General features: G+C 46.2%; 1 protein-coding gene across 2 annotated transcripts in view; it reads right to left on the bottom strand.

Moving 5' to 3' along the window:
* MAST1 (microtubule associated serine/threonine kinase 1) overlaps positions 1–21,864 on the bottom strand; it is a 106,731-nt gene that overhangs the window by 45,809 nt on the left and 39,058 nt on the right. The window contains exons 3-5 of one of the 2 annotated variants that reach the window (XM_073654296.1): positions 2,119–2,210; positions 217–292; positions 41–119 (exon numbers count right to left, since the gene is read on the bottom strand). In XM_073654296.1, coding sequence (XP_073510397.1) covers positions 41–119; positions 217–292; positions 2,119–2,210 — 247 coding nt within the window. Of the gene's footprint in view, positions 1–40; positions 123–216; positions 293–2,118; positions 2,211–21,864 lie in introns of both variants that reach the window. The other variant, XM_073654295.1, reaches the window with a different exon arrangement.

Raw genomic sequence — 21,864 nt, forward strand, 5'->3', positions numbered from 1 at the left:
CAAGTCACCGAGATGTAGACCAGGCCTTCAGCCAACTCACCGATACGGTGGAGCTCGGAGTATTCGTCCCATATCCGGATGATGGAAGCGAAGCAAGAGACCAGCGGCGGCCATCTGTCCTGCTGAAAGGAGAACGCATGTACAAAGCACGGACAAGCCGTCCCGAGCACAACCCCCCCGCTCTCTAATGGTCGCATGCTGTGAACCCCCCGTTACCTGCGTGAAGATGCAAAGGAGAAGTGAGCGGCTGCACTCGGGGAGAAGTTCCTGGGACTGTCCATAGGGCTGCCCCCTGAAATCAGACAGGACCAGGGGTCAGAGGAGGCCGGTACATGATCACGTCCCCCAGCGATGGAGCACAGAGACCCCCAATTACACTGAGACGTACACAATGTGCCGGGAAAGAAAGACACCCATCATGTACTGTTGTTGGGGTTTTTTACGTCACAAATTTGCAGCAAAACTTATCTCTGGCAGGAAATCAGCTGCGTCAAAAACGCAAGCTTTGCTGCATTTTTGATGCATTTCTTGGGTGTTTTTTCAGCGTTTTTATTACTGTCCTTCTGTCTCTATTTATGCATGTACATAAAGTTTTGCGAAAAAAGAACCCCATTCTATTTTGCCATCAAAAACGCTGAAAAAATGCTGCTGCGTTTTTTGATGCGTTTTTTTTCACCACCCATTACTTCCTATGGATGAAAAAGCGCTGAAAGAAGTGACATGCTCTATTTTTCAAAAACCCAACCAAGGCACAAAATACGCAGCAAAAAACACAAGATGTGTGAACAGAGAATTCTGGTTTCTCATAGACTTTGCTGGTACTGCAAAACGCAGCTGAAAATTTGCATAAAAATCTGCAGCAAAAAATGCTGAAAACCCAACATGTGTGAACATAGCCTTATACTCCTCCATGCCACACTGGTGCCGGCACAGCTCCCCCTATAGGAGAGGCCTGCACTTTACACACAATATTATTCATCTTCCCCACTATGAAGGATCCTGGGCTGTGACCACAAAATAGGAGGACTGAGCAGGTCATCACAATGTTCCCTCCAACCCAATGTCAGTAGACAACCCAAGCAAAATCCTATGTACCAGAGGATGCCCAGGTTATACCAGCATAGTCTCATATATCAGAGAATACTCAGGTTATACCAGCATAGTCCTATGTACCAGAGTATACCCAGGTTTTACCAGCATAGTCCCATATATCAGAGTACAACCAGGTTATACCAGTATAGTCCCATATATCAGAGTATACCCTGGTTATATCAGCATAGTCCTATATATCAGAGTATACCCAGGTTATACCAGCATAGTCCTATGTACCAGAGGATACCCAGGTTATGCCAACACAGTCCTATGTACCAGTGTATACCCAGGTTATACCAGCTGTACATGTATAATTATATACAGAAGATGCCCAGGTTATACCAGCTGCACATATATAATTATATACAGAAGATGCCCAGGTTATACCAGCTGCACATATATAATTATATACAGGATATGCCCAGGTTATACCAGCTGTACATGTATAATTATATACAGAAGATGCCCAGGTTATACCAGCTGTACATGTATAATTATATACAGGAGATGCCCAGGTTATACCAGCTGTACATGTATAATTATATACAGAAGATGCCCAGGTTATACCAGCTGTACATGTATAATTATATACAGGAGATTCCCAGGTTATACCAGCTGTACATACTGTACATAATTACATACAGAAGATTCCCAGGTTATACCCACCTTTACATATATAATTATATATAGGACATACCCAGGTTATACCAGCTGCACATGTATAATTATATACAGAAGATGCTCAGGTTATACCAGCTGTACATATATAATTATATACAGGAGATGCCCAGGTTATACCAGCTGTGCATATATAATTATATACAGGAGATGCCTAGGTTATACCAGTTGTACTGTACATATATAATTATACAAAGGAGATGTCCAGGTTATACCAGCTGTACATATGTAATTATACCCAGGTTATACCAGCTGTACATATGTAATTATACCCAGGTTATACCAGATGTACATACATAATTATACCCAGGTTATACCAGCATGGTTGCTGATCACATGACCACTTACCTATGTGCCCGGGCAGGGGGGAGTGTGGTCGGGGGAGGGTGGGAGAGCTGCTGCTCGTCAGGATTAAACTTTTCCGGTTGCTGCTCCTACAACTACAGCAGAGACGTGTGATTAGCGCCCTGTGTCCCCTCCTGTACAGTCAGTACAGTCAGTCAGTACAGTCAGTCAGTACAGTCAGTACAGTCAGTACAGTCACACACAGCAGGGACCAGCGGAGGAACAAAGGGCCGAGAAACGCGTGTGACTGACACACAGCGCTGGGAGATGAGTGCAGACACACAGTCTGGAATCTCAGGCGAGACAGCTCAGCTGGCAGATCCCAGTCACAGCGTGACACCCCGAGGAGACCCCAGCCATGCTTACACTCCCACATACATGTAGTATGGGGGCGCACACACAACCGCAGACAGCCATGAATAATACATGACACGCCGACTGCTGCCGCACACGGCTACACCGAGCGTCAGCTCTGCTGATCCCCACCACAGGATCTCATCTGATCCTTTGATCCCCACCACAGGATCTCATCTGATCCCCATCACACAGGATCTCATCTGATCTCCATCACACAGGATCTCATCTGATCCCCATCACACAGGATCTCATCTGATCCCCATCACACAGGATCTCATCTGATCTCCATCACACAAGATCTCATCTGATCTCCATCACACATGATCTCATCTGATCCCCATCACACAGGATCTCATCTGATCTCCATCACACAGGATCTCATCTGATCTCCATCACACAGGATCTCATCTGATCTCCATCACACAGGATCTCATCTGATCCCCATCACACAGGATCTCATCTGATCTCCATCACACATGATATAATCTGATCTCCATCACACAGGATCTCATCTGATCTCCATCACACAGGATCTCATCTGATCTCCATCACACAGGATCTCATCTGATCTCCATCACACATGATATAATCTGATCCTCTTCTGATTCCCATCACACAGGACCCTCCCTTGCTGGATCTTATCCGGATCCCCAATGTGCAGGCCGTCTGCCGATTACCTGGCCATAGACCCGACGCGTTTTGATCTGCCACATTCAATGATGTCTTCTATCAGCGGAGCTGTGACACATATCTGATGGGTCGTATCTGCCGGGTTTGGCGGTATAGATTATGGCCTGACTTAGAGTGCAAGCTCTGATGGGACAGTGTTCTGCATCAATGATGTAAAGACCTATATTTCATTACCTAAGTGCTAGCTCTTCAGCCCAGTGCAGGTTCCTTCTCATGCATCAGTGGATTATTCTCGCACAGTTACAGTATATAACATGCAGGTATGTGGCCACATGCACATAAATCACCCATATAAGCCCCTGTCTCATCCCGCGCCCGTGCCCGGATTACCTCTTGGTTCGTCTAAACATGGCGGAGGTTGTGTTGGGTAGGTGACCTCGTCCAGGTGAGTGTGAGTATCACGGCTGGAGGGGGGATGGGACACCATGATCAGAGACAGATTAGGAGGGACATGATGGTTTAAGGAGATGGAAGGGAAGGGGCAGTAAAAGGATAAAAAGAGGTGCGGGCAAAAAGAGAGAGGGGAACAACGGGAGGATATGAGAGAGCGGTAGAGATAATGGATGCAGGGATGAGGAGGGTAGGAAGCCGCGGAGGAGAGAGCAGGGAAGGTGATCAGGTGGAGGATGGGATTAGATCCTCAGGAAAAGGATAATAAGGAGGATTGAGGAGGGGGGAGATCCGGGAAGGAAGAAATCTGCAGAGAACGAGGGACGGATGGAGAGAGAGAGATGACAAGGATATTCTGAGGACGAGAGGAGGAAAGAGGAAACAGCAGAGAGATGATGGGAGGGGGAGCAGACGGGAAGATGGAGAGGTGTGCGCCTGCAGATGTGCTTTCTACTGACTCTGTGTATGTACTGCTGTGTGACCGACCTAGAACATATGTGTGACTGACCTAGAACATATGTAGCACCCTGAGGATCCGGCTGCTACAGGGGTATTGCACCTCAACCCAGAGGTGTGATATTCCACTCCCGGGTAAGGACGGAGTGTGGAACTGAGCTCGATAGGCTGCATGCACTACACACATCCCATTTCCGAGGAGCAGACCGACGGTACTCCCACTTAGAAATGTGCAGGTACGACCGAGTCTGTTCCTGGCTGGAGTGGGAGGGGGGTGGTACATCCCAAGTAGTGTAGGGGCAGATAGGGGGAGCAGCCTGGGTAAAGATAGGAGCTCATTGGGTGCTGGTCACCTGAGCTCACACATAGAGGGTGTATATAAGGTGGGCACCAACTAAGAACAGGGTCAGTTGCAGAGAGGAAGTCAGTGAGCAGAGGAGAAGAAAGACCCAGAGTGAGAGAGGAGAAGAGAGAGAGAGACCCAGAGGGGGAAACAGCAGAAAAGGACTCCAAGAACCCAACTTAAATCCCCGGGTGAAGAGTCGGCACAGGGTACCGGAACCCAAGCTGGTGGGGGCAAAAACACACCCCAGCCAGAGACCGGAGACCGTGGGCAGCGTTTGTCACGGTCACCCACCACATCCACCACGAAGGCATACCACGTGGAGGGTCAGGGAACCCGAGGCCAAGGGTCTCCCAACAGAAGGCCCGAGGGAGCTGGACCTGGGTGGATCAATAGTGGGGACGGCCAGAGAACGGACAGAAGGAGAGCTCAGGGTCACGCTCCGGACTTATTTGGGGGTTGGCTGGATCCAGAACCTGGTGGACGCAGCACGGCTCGGGAGGTCACTCGAAGCTGGAGTGACCAGAACATCAGCAGTGAGTAAACATCCTAAACTGCATAACCCGACTCTGTCTCTGATTGCCGTCTACACTGCATCACCACAACCCCCATCCTCTGCACCTGATCCCCCTGAGGCTATACCCCACCCGTTGGGGGTTATATCATCAAAGCTGCACCTACACCATCAGCCTCAGCGGACCCTGCTGCAGCGGCGGCCACAGTGACCGCAACACAACGGGTGGCGTAGTCGACATTAAGAACTTAGCAACATCTGTAGGACTGCCACATACAACTCAGTTTGACACCCTGGGCACGGACCGGGTCACAGCCACTCGGAAGACTACAACCCCCCATCTGATCCGGCTCCGGATATTCCCCCTAAAGAATATGGCCCAGGGGGCGCGTCAACTTTGGCGTAGTCGGCAGGATTACGTGCCCGCAACACCCGAGTACTGCGTGCCTGAAGAAAAGATCGCATTTACCTCAAAAAGAAGTCTCCTGCCGGTTCCGGAGGGTCCCCGCCATCGGACCCCATCACCAGTCGATTCCCGCCGGGTGTCCGCCATTAACAACTTTTTCCCGCCATCTGCAGAGTTTCCCGCCACTGGGAAGCGATTCCCGCCATTTCCAAAGGTTTCCCGCCTTGGAAGAGCGGACGCCATTATGGGCGTGCCAGAGGGTGGCGAGAGGCCACCTCCCATCGTGGGCCAGGACCGAAAATGGCGCCAAAAGTGGAAACCGCCCCCACCAACAGAGACTGTGATGCTAGAAGTGTCTGTCAGCGTGAAAGAACCGCCCCTGGAGCTGACAGTCACCCAGTGGCCCCGGGACCGCCCTCGAAGTGGGGGGAGACGAAAGAAAAGAACGAAGATGGGTGCCGCCTGGAGCAGTCTGGAGCGAGCGCACCCGGAGGCAGGAAGCCTGGAAAGGAGTAGCAGAGAAGCTCACCCGGAGATGGCGAGAGAGCAGAGCAGCACCGGCCCGCTGGCCAGGAGCCTGCTGGAAGAAGAGCAGAGCAGCACCGACCCGTTGGTCAGGAGCCTGCTAGAAACCACGACCCCACTAGGCCTAGTGGAGGTCCTTGCACAGCTCCCCCAAGACCGGGAGTGTGCACAGACTGCCCTGGAGGGCCTCGCACGGAGGATGGCCCGGGTACAGCGAGAGACATTGGCGGAGTGGAGCCGAGAGATGGCCCAGCAAATCAAGACCCGGAGCACGCCAGCCAAGATGAGGAGACAGACCGCCTCTGAGGACGGCGCGGGAGGACCCAAGGCCGGAGACGGCGCCGAGAAGGGAGCCGAACGCATGGAGGCAGGTAAAGGGGACGTCTATACCCCAAATCAGGACACCGCTTGCCTGCCCCAGCTCCCCGTCGCAGAGCCCGAAAGTCCCCCTGCTGTGCCCGAAAACGCCATGTCACCGACGCAGACTAGGCCCCAACCGGAAGCCGCCGCCGCGACCCCTGTGACGTCATGCGCATCGACCCCGAGCGTGGCAAAACAGGAAGTAACACCAGCCTGGTCGCAGGGCCTAGAATTCCCGGGCGTCGCATCACCAACAGCGCCCCCTACCTCCGCGGAGCCTCCGGCCTGGCCACAAGGCCAGGTAGCCCAGGGCGCCGCCGTCCTAACGGTGCCCTTCACCTTCCAGGTGCCCCAGGCCTGGCCGCAAGGCCTGGGCAACCCGGGCGCCACCACCACCGCGCCCGCACCCGTAAAACCAAGGGTGCCGCGTCTGGGAGAGGACTTGTTTGCCCAGCACACGTGGCCGGACGGGCAGCCTTTCATCTGGCCTCAGAGGTATTATGAACTGGAGCACCAGAGGAGAGTTGGGGCCATGTGTGCACCCCTGATTCCGGCTCCGAAGCCCGTGATAAGGATCTCGCCCCCGCTTGAAGAGGCCCAATTTGAGTGGGACCCCACCGGAGAAGACCTAATGGGGTTCACTCAGGAAACCAGGGCAGCTGCAGCGGAGCGTGCTGAGTGTTGCCGACAGCAGCTCGAAGAGTTTGCGAGGGAGCGGAGAGAGAGGCGGGTCCGGGAACAACAGGCCCAAATAAGGAGCGCCGAGCAGAAGAGCCGAACCAGGAGGGACCCCCGTGCAGCGCACAGTCCCCGCACCACCGGGACTGTAATAAAGTTTAACCTGCAGCATGGGTGAGACAACAACACCCCCGGCGACGTCTTTGTCACGCGCAGAGACGTGGAGTCCCATCTGCCGGAGGGGCACAGAGGTCGTGACCTTTACATCGGGGACGAGGTCACCTTCACCCGGCACAAGTGTGCCAAAGGACCTTACGCCCTCCATGTGCATCGCCTGACGGAGGAAGAGCTGCGGTGTGAGGAGGAAGAACAAGAGGACCCGGACGGGTCTGAAACTAGAGTTAAAGGAAACCATAAAGAAAGAGCAGGAGGACGTCGTCGTTAAGTACAGCGGAGTAGAAGCTGTATATAGTTGCCCGTCGGGGCACAGTGAACTGTTGATAATGTAGTCCCCGTTGGGACCAGAGAATTGAACTGTTTACCCGTTTAACCCTTAAATCCCACTGACCGAGGACTGAGAGCGGTCATTCCTCCCTAATACCTGGCCGAGGACTGAGAGCGGCCACCTTCCCTTTTGTATATAGTTGCGCGTCCTAAAGCGCCCCCTACCGGTTTTATAGGAAAACCATTTTTTCAAGAAAAGACTGTCGCACTTTACCCGGTCACGCGTTGCACAGTGACCGGAGGAGGAGCAAGAAGCGAGGAAAAGTCTACAAGAATGTTTTATATAAAAAAAAAAAAAGTTTTATTGATATATATATATATATATAATGTTTTATATGATGTTTATGCAAAAATTGTATGTTTTGGTGTTTTGTTCTTACAGCCCGAGGACGTGCTGTGATTTACCAGGGGGGAATGTAGCACCCTGAGGATCCGGCTGCTACAGGGGTATTGCACCTCAACCCAGAGGTGTGATATTCCACTCCCGGGTAAGGATGGAGTGTGGAACTGAGCTCGATAGGCTGCATGCACTACATACATCCCATTTCCGAGGAGCAGACCGACGGTACTCCCACTTAGAAATGTGCAGGTACGACCGAGTCTGTTCCTGGCTGGAGTGGGAGGGGGGTGGTACATCCCAAGTAGTGTAGGGGCAGATAGGGGGAGCAGCCTGGGTAAAGATAGGAGCTCATTGGGTGCTGGTCACCTGAGCTCACACATAGAGGGTGTATATAAGGTGGGCACCAACTAAGAACAGGGTCAGTTGCAGAGAGGAAGTCAGTGAGCAGAGGAGAAGAAAGACCCAGAGTGAGAGAGGAGAAGAGAGAGAGAGACCCAGAGGGGGAAACAGCAGAAAAGGACTCCAAGAACCCAACTTAAATCCCCGGGTGAAGAGTCGGCACAGGGTACCGGAACCCAAGCTGGTGGGGGCAAAAACACACCCCAGCCAGAGACCGGAGACCGTGGGCAGCGTTTGTCACGGTCACCCACCACATCCACCACGAAGGCATACCACGTGGAGGGTCAGGGAACCCGAGGCCAAGGGTCTCCCAACAGAAGGCCCGAGGGAGCTGGACCTGGGTGGATCAATAGTGGGGACGGCCAGAGAACGGACAGAAGGAGAGCTCAGGGTCACGCTCCGGACTTATTTGGGGGTTGGCTGGATCCAGAACCTGGTGGACGCAGCACGGCTCGGGAGGTCACTCGAAGCTGGAGTGACCAGAACATCAGCAGTGAGTAAACATCCTAAACTGCATAACCCGACTCTGTCTCTGATTGCCGTCTACACTGCATCACCACAACCCCCATCCTCTGCACCTGATCCCCCTGAGGCTATACCCCACCCGTTGGGGGTTATATCATCAAAGCTGCACCTACACCATCAGCCTCAGCGGACCCTGCTGCAGCGGCGGCCACAGTGACTGCAACACAACGGGTGGCGTAGTCGACATTAAGAACTTAGCAACATCTGTAGGACTGCCACATACAACTCAGTTTGACACCCTGGGCACGGACCGGGTCACAGCCACTCGGAAGACTACAACCCCCCATCTGATCCGGCTCCGGATATTCCCCCTAAAGAATATGGCCCAGGGGGCGCGTCACATATGTGTGCATGTACTGCTGTGTGACCGACCTAGAACATATGTGTGACTGACCTAGAACATATGTGTGCATGTACTGCTGTGTGACCGACCTAGAACATATGTGTGACTGACCTAGAACATATGTGTGCATGTACTGCTGTGTGACCGACCTAGAACATATGTGTGCATGTACTGCTGTGTGACCGACCTAGAACATATGTGTGCATGTACTGCTGTGTGACCGACCTAGAACATATGTGTGCATGTACTGCTGTGTGACCGACCTAGAACATATGTGTGCATGTAGTAAAGTGTTATTGACCTAGAACATATATTTGCATATTGTGCTGTGTCACTGACTTAGAATATACAGTACTGTGCAGTGCAAAAATTTCAGGCAGGTGCTGAAAAAATGCCGCACAGTAAGAATCGTTTTCAAAAATAGAAGAGTTAATAGTTTATTTTTATCAATTAACAAAATGCTAAGTGAATGAACAAAAGAGAAATCTTCAATTTTAGTGACTGCTTTTCGCATTCAAAACATCAGTTCTTCTAGTTAAACTTACACACAGTTTTTGAAGGAACTCGGCAGGAGGTTGTGCCAAACATCTTGGAGAACTGACCCCAGATCTTCTATGGATGTCGCTTGTGCAAATTCTTCTGTCTCTCCATGTGATCCCAGACAGACTAGATGATGAGAGATGAGGGCTCTGTGAGGGCCGGATCATCACTTCAAAGTCTCTATTCTTTCATGTCACAGGTCATACACCATGGCAAGATTGAGCACAACAAAAAGACACAAGGTAGTTATACTGCATCAGCAAGGTCTGTCCTAGGCAAAGATTCCAAAGCCAACTGGGGTTTTAAGATGTGTTATTCAAGCACAATTGAAGAAGCACCAAGAAATGGGCAACGTTGATGACAGAAGAAAAGTAGACGCAGTGGTCGGCCAAGGAAACTTAGTGAAGCAGATGAAAGATACTCTTACTTCCCATCTAAATCAGAAGATGTCCAGTAGTGCCATCAGCTCAGAACTGGCAGCAAGCAGTGGGACCCAGCTACATCTGTCTACTGTTCGGAGAAGTCTGGCCAGAAGTGGTTTTCATGGAAGAATTGTGGAAATGGAGTTGGGAATATGGTGAAGATTAGTGGTGCTCTCAATAGAAAAATACAGGCAGATACTTATACATCATGCAATACAACAAGGGAAGCGTCTGATTGGCTCCAAACTTATTCTGCAGCCAGAAAAGGACCCCAAACATCCAGTCAATGTAATTAAAAACGATCTTCAGCGTAAAGAAGAACAAGGAGTCCTTGAAGTGATGATCCAACCCCACAGAGCCCTGATCTCACATTATCCTGTCTGTCTGGGAATATATGAACAGACAGAAGGATTTGAACAAGCGACATCCACAGAAGATCTGTGGTCAGTTCTCCAGGATGTTTGGAACAACCTCCTACCGAGTTCCTTCAAAATCTGTGTGTAAGTCTAACTAGAAGAACCGATCAAGACAAAGGCCGGTCATATCAAATTTTGGTGTGATTTAGATTTCTCTTTTGTTAATTCATTTTGAAAAAAAAAAAGAAAACGAATAACTCTTCTTACTAATAACTCTTCTTTGCAGCATTTTTGTCACACCTGCTTAAAATTTTGGCACAGTACTGTATGTGTGCAAATATTCACATGTGATGAGAACGCATATGTGTGCATGTACTGCTGTGTCCCACACATATATACTATGTGTATGTACTACTGTGTCACAGACCTTAAAGGGAACCTTGCATTCATAAAAAACTTGGCCCTTGAAGATGATTAGCAGAAACTTTATCTTTTTACTTTAGTGCAATCCAAAAATTATGACGCTTCAGCTCAACAATTAAACCTTCTTCAGATACAGTATGGCAAAATAAATTGCTATAAGTCAGAAAAAGAATAATAACAACACAAAAGAGATTATTAATGTCATAGCTGCTATAAGAAGAGCCTTAGTATAGCAGGTATAGACAAGGGCAATAATAACATGTCAAGATGGAATCTCATAATAAATAAATGTAACAATGAAAAAATTCAGAGATACACGGAAAACATATTCATGAGTTATATCCTTACCGGATTGTATGTGATCATACAGGAATAAGTCAAACGAGCAAGAGCTGTAGGAAGGCCAGTCTGCCGTGTGAGAAGGGCACACTATATGGGACCTTCATCACGACCCTTTTTTAGGATCATTCTGGTATAACTGGTTTATTCTTTCTTATGATCTATCTCTCCTCATTAATAGTTATTGACTTCCTGGCATTGTACATAATGATCACATACTTAAAGAGGACTAGTCACCAGGTCACAAGCTTGCCGTTTTGATTTTATGTCATTCCCTCCGCTTTCCTGAGTATGCTGTTTTTTTGTTTTTTTTTAATCCAGCATACGGTTCCTGAGATATTGGCCTTTTCATTCCCTGTTCATGTGTTTATTTTAGGGGCGTGTCTCAAGGATCCTCTAGGGCATGTCCTTTTGTTACTCTGCATTATTACCTTGTGAGCACAGCCCACTGTAGCATCGGCGTCTCTGCCCCCTGACAGGCCGAGACGCCGTCCCCCTTACCGCCGCGCTCCTGGCCCGGCGTCTTACGGCTCTCCTGCTTCTGCTGCTGCCGGCGCGCGCAGCTTCCCGGGCACTGTGCTTAGGGCACGCGCGCTCCCTCCCTCTTAAAGGGGCCACGCGCACCGTCCTAAGCAGCCCCCGGCCAATGGCCGGAGGACTTCTCATATAAAAGGCACCTCCTCCAAAATGGAGGTGCCCGTGCGAGGTTGTAGCTCTGTGTACTTACTCTGCTTCAGCCCTCAGGTCCCGCTGCCAGCCTGACTACCAGTCTAGCCTGCCAGCCTGACTACCTGTCCAGCCCGCCAGCCTGACTACCAGTCCAGCCCGCCAGCCTGACTACCAGTCCTGTCCACCAACCTGACTACCAGTCCAGCCTGACAGTCTGCTCACAGCCCAGCCCGCCAGTCTGTCTATGGGCTTGGCCAGTCCGCTTATCCGGAGCCTTTACCTGCCGTGCCTACCAGCCAGCCTATCTGGAGGCTCCTGCTTGTTACCTGCCGTGCCTACCAGCCAGCCTATCTGGAGGCTCCTGACAGTTACCCATGGTGTCTGCCAGTAAGTCTACCTGCCTGCCGAGCTCATCTGCTGTACCGGTCAGTCCCTGCCTACTGACCCGTGGAAGTCACCTGCTCTCATACAAGGTCGGTCCCTGAGTAGCACCTGGTCCCTCTGCTCGGTCCCTCCCTGGTTCACGGAGTCGATTGAGCCGCCGTGCGACCTTGGTCGGTCCGAGTTGATACCTAGTTACGCCCCTCTGGTCCCTCCTTGCACCGCAGCACAGAGGTTCCACCACCTGGATCCATAACATTCACTAGGAAAAGACCATAAAAATTAGCACTAAATAAAAAGATCCATATCTCTGGAACTATATTTTGGATTTGGTAATGGTCGTTTTAATTTTTATTTAATAAAGCAATAATACATATAAAAATAAGAAACCAAGTAACATAGCAGAGAAATCTGCTTCTTTCTCCTCCTGGACTGATCTTTCACTCTCAATTCATGGCTAAAAGCTGTATTCAGTGAAGATTTTCGCATTACTGAGATAGGAGTTGACAGTTGGTGAAGTTAATATTCTACGGAGGAGGGAGGAGCTAGAGGCGACAAAGACATTCTGCTGCTAGTTCTCCATAGAACTTTATGAGCACCAACTGAAGATAGATTTTTTTCCTTCGAATTGAGAATTTTGATAATGACTGACCAGTCCTGGAGGAGAAAAAAAGAGGATTTTTCTAAAAAGATATATTATAAAGTTTCTTATTTTCATATATACTATTGATTTATGTAAAAAAAAAAAGTTAAAATGATGGCTATTCTTTAAATATTGTATATTTACAGTCTATTTTGTGTGACAGAAACGTCATAATTTTTGGATTGCACTACAGCAAAAAAGATAAAGATTCTGCTAATCATCTTCGAGTACCAATTTATTTAGACTAGGTTGGGTTTAGAACCCTACCTGTGCACCACTATTACCAGCAGTGCCATGTTCTACACAATCACATAAAGGGAACCTTTCAGCTTGGAAACTCCGTACAATCACAGGTCAGTATGTTATAGAGTAGGAGGAGCCGAACAGATTCACATATTTTATATATATACAGTGAGGAAAATAAGTATTTCATACACTGCCGATTTTGCAAGTTTTCTACAAAGAATGGAGAAGTCTGTAATTTTTCTCGGTACACTTTAACTGTGAGAGACAGAATCTAAAAATAACAACCAGAAAATCACATTGTATGATTTTTACATAATTAATTTGCATTTTATTGCATGAAATTAGTATTTCATACAATAGAAAAACAGAACTTAATATTTGGCACAGAAACCTGTGTTTGTAATTAGAGAGGTCAGACGTTTCCTGTGGTTCTTGACCAGGTTTGCACACACTGCAGCAGGGATTTTGGCCCCCTCCTCCATACAGATCTTCTCCAGATCTTTCAGGTCTCGGGGGTATTGCTGGGTAACATTGAGTTTCAGCTCCCTCCAAAGATTTTCTATTGGGTTCAGGTCTGGAGACTGGCTAGGTCACTCCAGGACCTTGAAATGCTTCTTACGGAGCCACTCCTTATTTGTCCTAACTGTGTGTTTCGGGTCATTGTAATGATGGAAGACCCAGCCATGACGCATCTTCAATGCTCTTACTGAGGGAAGGAGGTTGTTGGGCAAAATCTCGAGATACATGACCCCATCCATCCTTCCTTCAATACGGTGCAGTCGTTCTGTCCCGTTAACAGAAAAACACCCCTAAATGATGATGTTTCCCCCACCATGCTTCATGGTTGGGATGGTGTTCTTGGGGTTGTACTCATCCTTCCTCTTCCTCCAAACACAGCGAATGGAGTTGATATCAAAAAGTTCTACTTTGGTCTCATCTGACCACATGACGTTCTCCCATGCCTTCTCTGGATCATCCAGATGGTCAATGGCGAATTTCAAACAGGCTTGGACATGTGCTGGCGTGAGCAGGGGGACTTTGCGAGAATTTTAATCCATGATGGCATAGTGAGTTACTAACAGTAATGTTTGAGACTATGATTCCAGCTCTCTTCAATTCATTGACAAGGTCCTCCCATGTAGTTCTGGGCTGATTCCTAATCTTTCACCGAATTGTCCTTACCCCATGAGGTGAGATCATACATGGAGCCCCAAACAGCGGAAGATTGACAGTCATCTTTTGTTTCTTCTATTTTCTAATAATTGTGCCAACAGTTGTTGCCTTCTCACCAAGATGCTTGTCTATTGTCCTGTAGCCCATCCCAGCCTTGTGCACGTCTACAATTTTGTCCCTGGTGTCCTTAGACAGCTCTTTGGTCTTTGCCATGGTGGAGAGGTTGGAGTGTGATTGAGTGTGTGGACAGGTGTCTTTTATACAGGTAATGAGTTCAAACAGGTGCAATTAATACAGGTAATGAGTGCAGAGTAGGAGGGCTTCTTAAAGAAAAACTAACAGGTCTGTGAGAGCCAGAATTCTTGCTGGTTGTTAGGTGATCATATACTTATTTCATGCAATAAAATGCAAATTAATTATGTAAAAATCATATAATGTGATTTTCTGATTTTTTATTTTTAGATTCTGTCTCTCACAGGTGAAGTGACCTACGATAAAAATTACAGACCTCTCCATTATTTGTAGGTGGTAAAACATGCAAAATCTGAAGTATCAAATACTAATTTTCTCCACTATATATATATATATATATATATATATATATATATATATATATACATATATACAGTTATTTGAAAAAGTTTGGGCACCCCTATTAATCTTAAGCCTAATGTTTTATAAAAATTGGTGTTTTTGCAACAGCTATTTCAGTTTGATATATGTAATAACTGTTGGACACAGTAATGTTTCTGCCTTGAAATGAGGTTTATTGTACTAACAGAAAATGTGCAATCTGCATTCAAACAAAATTTGACAGGTGCATAAGTATGGGCACCTCACCAGAAAAGTGACATTAATATTTAGTAGATCCTCCTTTTGCAAAAATAACAGCCTCTAGTCGCTTCCTGTAGCTTTTAATGATTTCCTGGATCCTGGATGAAGGTATTTTTGACTATTCCTCTTTACAAAACAATTCCAGTTCAGTTAAGTTTGATGGTCGCCGAGCATGAACAGCCCTCTTCAAATGATCTCACAGATGTTCAATGATATTCAGGTCTGGGGACTGGGATGGCCATTCCAGAACATTGTAATTGTTCCTCTGCATGAATGCCTGAGTAGATTTGGAGCGGTGTTTTGGATCATTGTCTTGCTGAAAGATCCATCCCCTGCGTAACTTCAACTTTATCACTGATTCTTGAACATTATTGTCAAGAATCTGCTGATACTGAGTGGAATCCATGCGTCCCTCAACTTTAACAAGATTCCCGGTGCCGGCATTGGCCACACAGCCCCAAAGCATGATGGAAGCTCCACCAAATTTTACTGTGGGTAGCAAGTGTTTTTCTTGGAATGCTGTGTTTTTTTGCCGCCATGCATAACGCCTTTTTGTATGACCAAACAACTCAATCTTGGTTTCATCAGTCCACAGGACCTTCTTCCAAAAAGAAATTGGCTTCTCCAAATGTGCTTTTGCATACCTCAGCCAACTCTGTTTGTGGCGTGCTTGCAGAAACGGCTTCTTTCGCATCACTCTCCCATACAGCTTCTCCTTGTGCAAAGTGCATTGTATAGTTGACCGATGCACAGTGACACCATCTGCAGGAAGTTGATGCTGCAGCGCTCTGGAGGTGGTCTGAGGATTGTCCTTGACTGATCTCACCATTCTTCTTCTCTGCCTTTCTGATGTTTTTCTTGGCCTGCCACTTCTGGCCTTAACAAGAACTGTCCCTGTGTTCTTCCATTTCCTTACTATGTTCCTCACAGTGGAAACTGACAGGTTAAATCTCTGAGACAGCTTTTTGTATCCTTCCCCTGAACAACTATGTTGAATAATCTTTGTTTTCAGATCATTTGACAGTTGTTTTGAGGAGCCCATGATGCCACTCTTCAGAGGAGATTCAAACAGGAGAACAACTTGCAAGTGGCCACTTTAAGTAGCTTTTCTCATGATTGCATACACCTGGCTATGAAGTTCAAAGCTCAATGAGGTTACAAAACCAAAAAAAGTGCTTTAGTAAGTCAGTAAAAAGTAGGTAGGAGTATTTAAAACAAGAAAATGATAAGGGTGCCCATACTTATGCACCTGTCAAATTTTGTTTGAATGCAGATTGCACATTTTCTGTTAGTACAATAAACCTCATTTCAAGGCAGAAACATTACTGTGTCCAACAGTTATTACATATATCAAACTGAAATAGCTGTTGCAAAAACACCAATTTTTATAAAACATTAAGATTAATAGGGGTGCCCAAACTTTTTCATATAACTGTATATATATATAGTACAGACCAAAAGTTTGGACACACCTTCTCATTTAAAGATTTTTCTGTATTTTCATGACTATGAAAATTGTAAATTCACACTGAAGGCATCAAAACTATGAATTAACACATGTGGAATTATATACTTAACAAAAAAGTGTGAAACAACTGAAAATATGTCTTATATTCTAGGTTCTTCAAAGTAGCCACCTTTTGCTTTGATGACTGCTTTGCACAATCTTGGCATTCTCTTGATGAGCTTCAAGAGGTAGTCACCGGAAATGGTTTTCACTTCACAGGTGTGCCCTGTCAGGTTTAATAAGTGGGATTTCTTGCCTTATAAATGGGGTTGGGACCATCAGTTGTGTTGTGCAGAAGTCAGGTGGATACACAGCTGATAGTCCGCCTGAATAGACTGTTAGAATTTGTATTATGGCAAGAAAAAAGCAGCTAAGTAAAGAAAAACGAGTGGCCATCATTACTTTAAGAAATGAAGGTCAGTCAGTGCGAAAAATTGGGAAAACTTTGAAAGTGTCCCCAAGTGCAGTTGCAAAAACCATCAAGCGCTACAAAGAAACTGGCTCACATGAGGACCGCCCCAGGAAAGGAAGACCAAGAGTCACCTCTGCTTCTGAGGATAAGTTTATCCGAGTCACCAGCCTCAGAAATCGCAGGTTAACAGCAGCTCAGATTAGAGACCAGGTCAATGCCACACAGAGTTCTAGCAGCAGACACATCTCTACAACAACTGTTAAGGGGAGACTTTGTGCAGCAGGCCTTCATGGTAAAATAGCTGCTAGGAAACCACTGCTAAGGACAGGCAACAAGCAGAAGAGACTTGTTTGGGCTAAAGAACACAAGTAATGGACATTAGACCAGTGGAAATCTGTGCTTTGGTCTGATGAGTCCAAATTTGAGATCTTTGGTTCCAACCACCGTGTCTTTGTGCGACGCAGAAAAGGTGAACGGATGGACTCTACATGCCTGGTTCCCACCGTGAAGAATGGATGAGGAGGTGTGATGGTGTGGGGGTGCTTTGCTGGTGACACTGTTGGGGATTTATTCAAAATTGAAGGCATACTGAACCAGCATGGCTACCACAGCATCTTGCAGCGGCATGCTATTCCATCCGGTTTGCGCTTAGTTGGACCATCATTTATTTTTCAACAGGACAATGACCCCAAACACACCTCCAGGCTGTGTAAGGGCTATTTGACCAAGCAGGAGAGTGATGGGGGGGCTACGCCAGATGACCTGGCCTCCACAGTCACCAGACCTGAACCCAATCGAGATGGTTTGGGGTGAGCTGGACCGCAGAGTGAAGGCAAAAGGGCCAACAAGTGCTAAGCATCTCTGGGAACTCCTTCAAGATTGTTGGAAGACCATTTCCGGTGACTACCTCTTGAAGCTCATCAAGAGAATGCCAAGAGTGTGCAAAGCAGTCATCAAAGCAAAAGGTGGCTACTTTGAAGATCCTAGAATATAAGACATATTTTCAGTTGTTTCACACTTTTTTGTTAAGTATATAATTCCACATGTGATAATTCATAGTTTTGATGCCTTCAGTGTGAATGTACAATTTTCATAGTCATGAAAATACAGAAAAATCTTTAAATGAGAAGGTGTGTCCAAACTTTTGGTCTGTACTGTATGTATATGTATATATACAGTGCTGGCCAAAAGTATTGGCACCCCTGCAATTCTGTCAGATAATACTCAGTTTCTTCCTGAAAATGATTGCAATCACAAATTCTTTGGTATTATTCTCTTCATTTAATTTTCTTGCAAGGAAAAAAACACAAAAGAGAATGAAGCAAAAATGAAATCATTGATCATTTCACACAAAACTCCAAAAAAGGGCCGGACAAAAGTATTGGCACCCTCAGCCTAATTCTTGGTTGCACAACCTTTAGCCAAAATAACTGCGAACAACCGCTTCCGGTAACCATCAATGAGTTTCTTACAATGCTCTGCTGGAATTGTAGACCATTCTTCTTTGGCAAACTGCTCCAGGTCCCTGATATTTGAAGGGTGTCTTCTCCAAACTGCCATTTTGAGATCTCTCCACAGGTGTTCTATGGGATTTAGGTCTGGACTCATTGCTGGCCACCTTTAGAAGTCTTCAGTGCTTTCTCTAAAACCATTTTATAGTGCTTTTGGAAGTGTGTTTTGGGTCATTGTCCTGCTGGAAAATTTGTTGGTAGTCTTCAGACTTCATAATGCCATGCACACGGTCAAGCAGTCCAGTGCCAGAGGCAGCAAAGCAACCCCAAAACATCAGGGAACCTCCGCCATGTTTGACTGTAGGGACCGTGTTCTTTTCTTTGAATGCCTCTTTTTTTTTTTCCTGTACACTCTATGTTGATGCTTTTTCCCAAAAAGCTCTACTTTTGTCTCATCTGACCAGAGAACATTCTTCCAAAACGTTTTAGGCTTTCTCAGGTAAGTTTTGGCAAACTCCAGCCTGGCTTTTTTATGTCTCGGGGTAAGAAGTGGGGTCTTCCTGGGTATCCTACCATACAGTCCCTTTTCATTCAGACGCCGACGGATAGTACGGGTTGACACTGTTGTACCCTCGGACTGCAGGGCAGCTTGAACTTGTTTGGATGTTAGTCGAGGTTCTTTATCCACCATCCGCACAATCTTGCGTTGAAATCTCTCGTCAATTTTTCTTTTCCGTCCACATCTAGGGAGGTTAGCCACAGTGCCATGGGCTTTACACTTCTTGATGACACTGCGCACAGAAGACACAGGAACATTCAGGTCTTTGGAGATGGACTTGTAGCCTTGAGATTGCTCATGCTTCCTCACAATTTGGTTTCTCAAGTCCTCAGACAGTTCTTTGGTCTTCTTTCTTTTCTCCATGCTCAATGTGGTACACACAAGGACACAGGACAGAGGTTGAGTCAACTTTAATCCATGTTAACTGGCTGCAAGTGTGATTTAGTTATTGCCAACACCTGTTAGGTGCCACAGGTAAGTTACAGGTGCTGTTAATTACACGAATTAGAGATGCATCACATGATTTTTCAAAGGGTGCCAATACTTTTGTCCACCCCCTTTTTTAGGTTTGGTGTGGAATTATATCCAATTTGGCTTTAGGACAATTCTTTTTGTGTTTTTTTCATTGAAGACAAATTAAATGAAGAGAATAATACCAAAGAATTTGTGATTGCAATCATTTTCAGGAAGAAACTGAGTATTATCTGACAGAATTGCAGGGGTGCCAATACATTTGGCCAGTACTGTATATATATATACAGTACAGACCAAAAGTTTGGACACACCTTCTCATTTAAAGATTTTTCTGTATTTTCATGACTATGAAAATTGAACATTCACACTGAAGTCATCAAAACTATGAATTAACACATGTGGAATTATATACTTAACAAAAAAGTGTGAAACAACTGAAAATATGTCTTATATTCTAGGTTCTTCAAAGTAGCCACCTTTTGCTTTGATGACTGCTTTGCACACTCTTGGCATTCTCTTGATGAGCTTCAAGAGGTAGTCACCGGAAATGGTCTTCCAACAATCTTGAAGGAGTTCCCAGAGATGCTTAGCACTTGTTGGCCCTTTTGCCTTCACTCTGCGGTCCAGCTCACCCCAAACCATCTCGATTGGGTTCAGGTCTGGTGACTGTGGAGGCCAGGTCATCTGGCGTAGCACCCCATCACTCTCCTTCTTGGTCAAATAGCCCTTACACAGCCTGGAGGTGTGTTTGGGGTCATTGTCCTGTTGAAAAATAAATGATGGTCCAACTAAACGCAAACCGGATGGAATAGCATGCCACTGCAAGATGCTGTGGTAGCCATGCTGGTTCAGTATGCCTTCAATTTTGAATAAATCCCCAACAGTGTCACCAGCAAAGCACCCCCACACCATCATACCTCCTCCTCCATGCTTCACGGTGGGAACCAGGCATGTAGAGTCCATCCGTTCACTTTTTCTGCGTCACACAAAGACACGGTGGTTGGAACCAAAGATCTCAAATTTGGACTCATCAAACCAAAGCACAGATTTCCACTGGTCTAATGTCCATTCCTTGTGTTCTTTAGCCCAAACAAGTCTCTTCTGCTTGTTGCCTGTCCTTAGCAGTGGTTTCCTAGCAGCTATTTTACCATGAAGGCCTGCTGCACAAAGTCTCCTCTTAACAGTTGTTGAAGAGATGTGTCTGCTGCTAGAACTCTGTGTGGCATTGACCTGGTCTCTAATCTGAGCTGCAGTTAACCTGCGATTTCTGAGGCTGGTGACTCGGATAAACTTATCCTCAGAAGCAGAGGTGACTCTTGGTCTTCCTTTCCTGGGGCGGTCCTCATGTGAGCCAGTTTCTTTGTAGAGCTTGATGGTTTTTGCAACTGCACTTGGGGACACTTTCAAAGTTTTCCCAATTTTTCGCACTGACTGACCTTCATTTCTTAAAGTAATGATGGCCACTCGTTTTTCTTTACTTAGCTGCTTTTTTCTTGCCATAATACAAATTCTAACAGTCTATTCAATAGGACTATCAGCTGTGTATCAACCAGACTTCTGCACAACACAACTGATGGTCCCAACCCCATTTATAAGGCAAGAAATCCCACTTATTAAACCTGACAGGGCACACCTGTGAAGTGAAAACCATTTCCAGTGACTACCTCTTGAAGCTCATCAAGAGAATGCCAAGAGTGTGCAAAGCAGTCATCAAAGCAAAAGGTGGCTACTTTGAAGAATCTAGAATATAAGACATATTTTCAGTTGTTTAACACTTTTTTGTTAAGTATATAATTCCACATGTGTTAATTCATAGTTTTGATGCCTTCAGTGTGAATGTACAATTTTCATAGTCATGAAAATACAGAAAAATCTTTAAATGAGAAGGTGTGTCCAAACTTTTGGTCTGTGCTATATATATATATATATATATATATATATATATATATATATATATATATATATATATATATATATATATATATATATATATATATATATATATGGGAGGATTCAGTGTAACTTGTATTTTATTTTTCTAAACACTTGCTCATTCTGGTCCAGTGGGCAGTCCTAATCAGTGACTGACAGCCTTCCCTGTATCAGCAAGCAGACAGGGACTAGCTGGGGCCAGTTAAATAAAAAACTATCCACCTTGTTTACCTCTATATATGATACCCTATATACCTTCTGTCAGGAAAATATTGAGAAATATTGAAAATATTCTTTCTCCCCCTGTCATAGATATTAAGAAGTCTTTCTCCCAAGCCCCTCTTCACCACTCCCCTATCCCCCATTAGTCATAGGAGAGCTGACAGTCCAGTATCTGTCTCTTTGCAAATTATCACCCACAGCCAAAGTAGTTTAAACAAACACTGGCACACAAGAGGTGCCACCAACCTACTTAAAATGCGAGTGTGTTTCCCCTGATAGAGGCAGGGGATGATTAGACGCAGGCTTGCGATAATTTACGTGCAGCTGTTGAAGCTT

Source organism: Phyllobates terribilis, unplaced genomic scaffold (assembly GCF_046119375.1).
Source record: "Phyllobates terribilis strain yellow unplaced genomic scaffold, ASM4611937v1 Scaffold_11__3_contigs__length_659146591, whole genome shotgun sequence".
Classification (NCBI taxonomy): Eukaryota; Metazoa; Chordata; class Amphibia; order Anura; family Dendrobatidae; genus Phyllobates; species Phyllobates terribilis.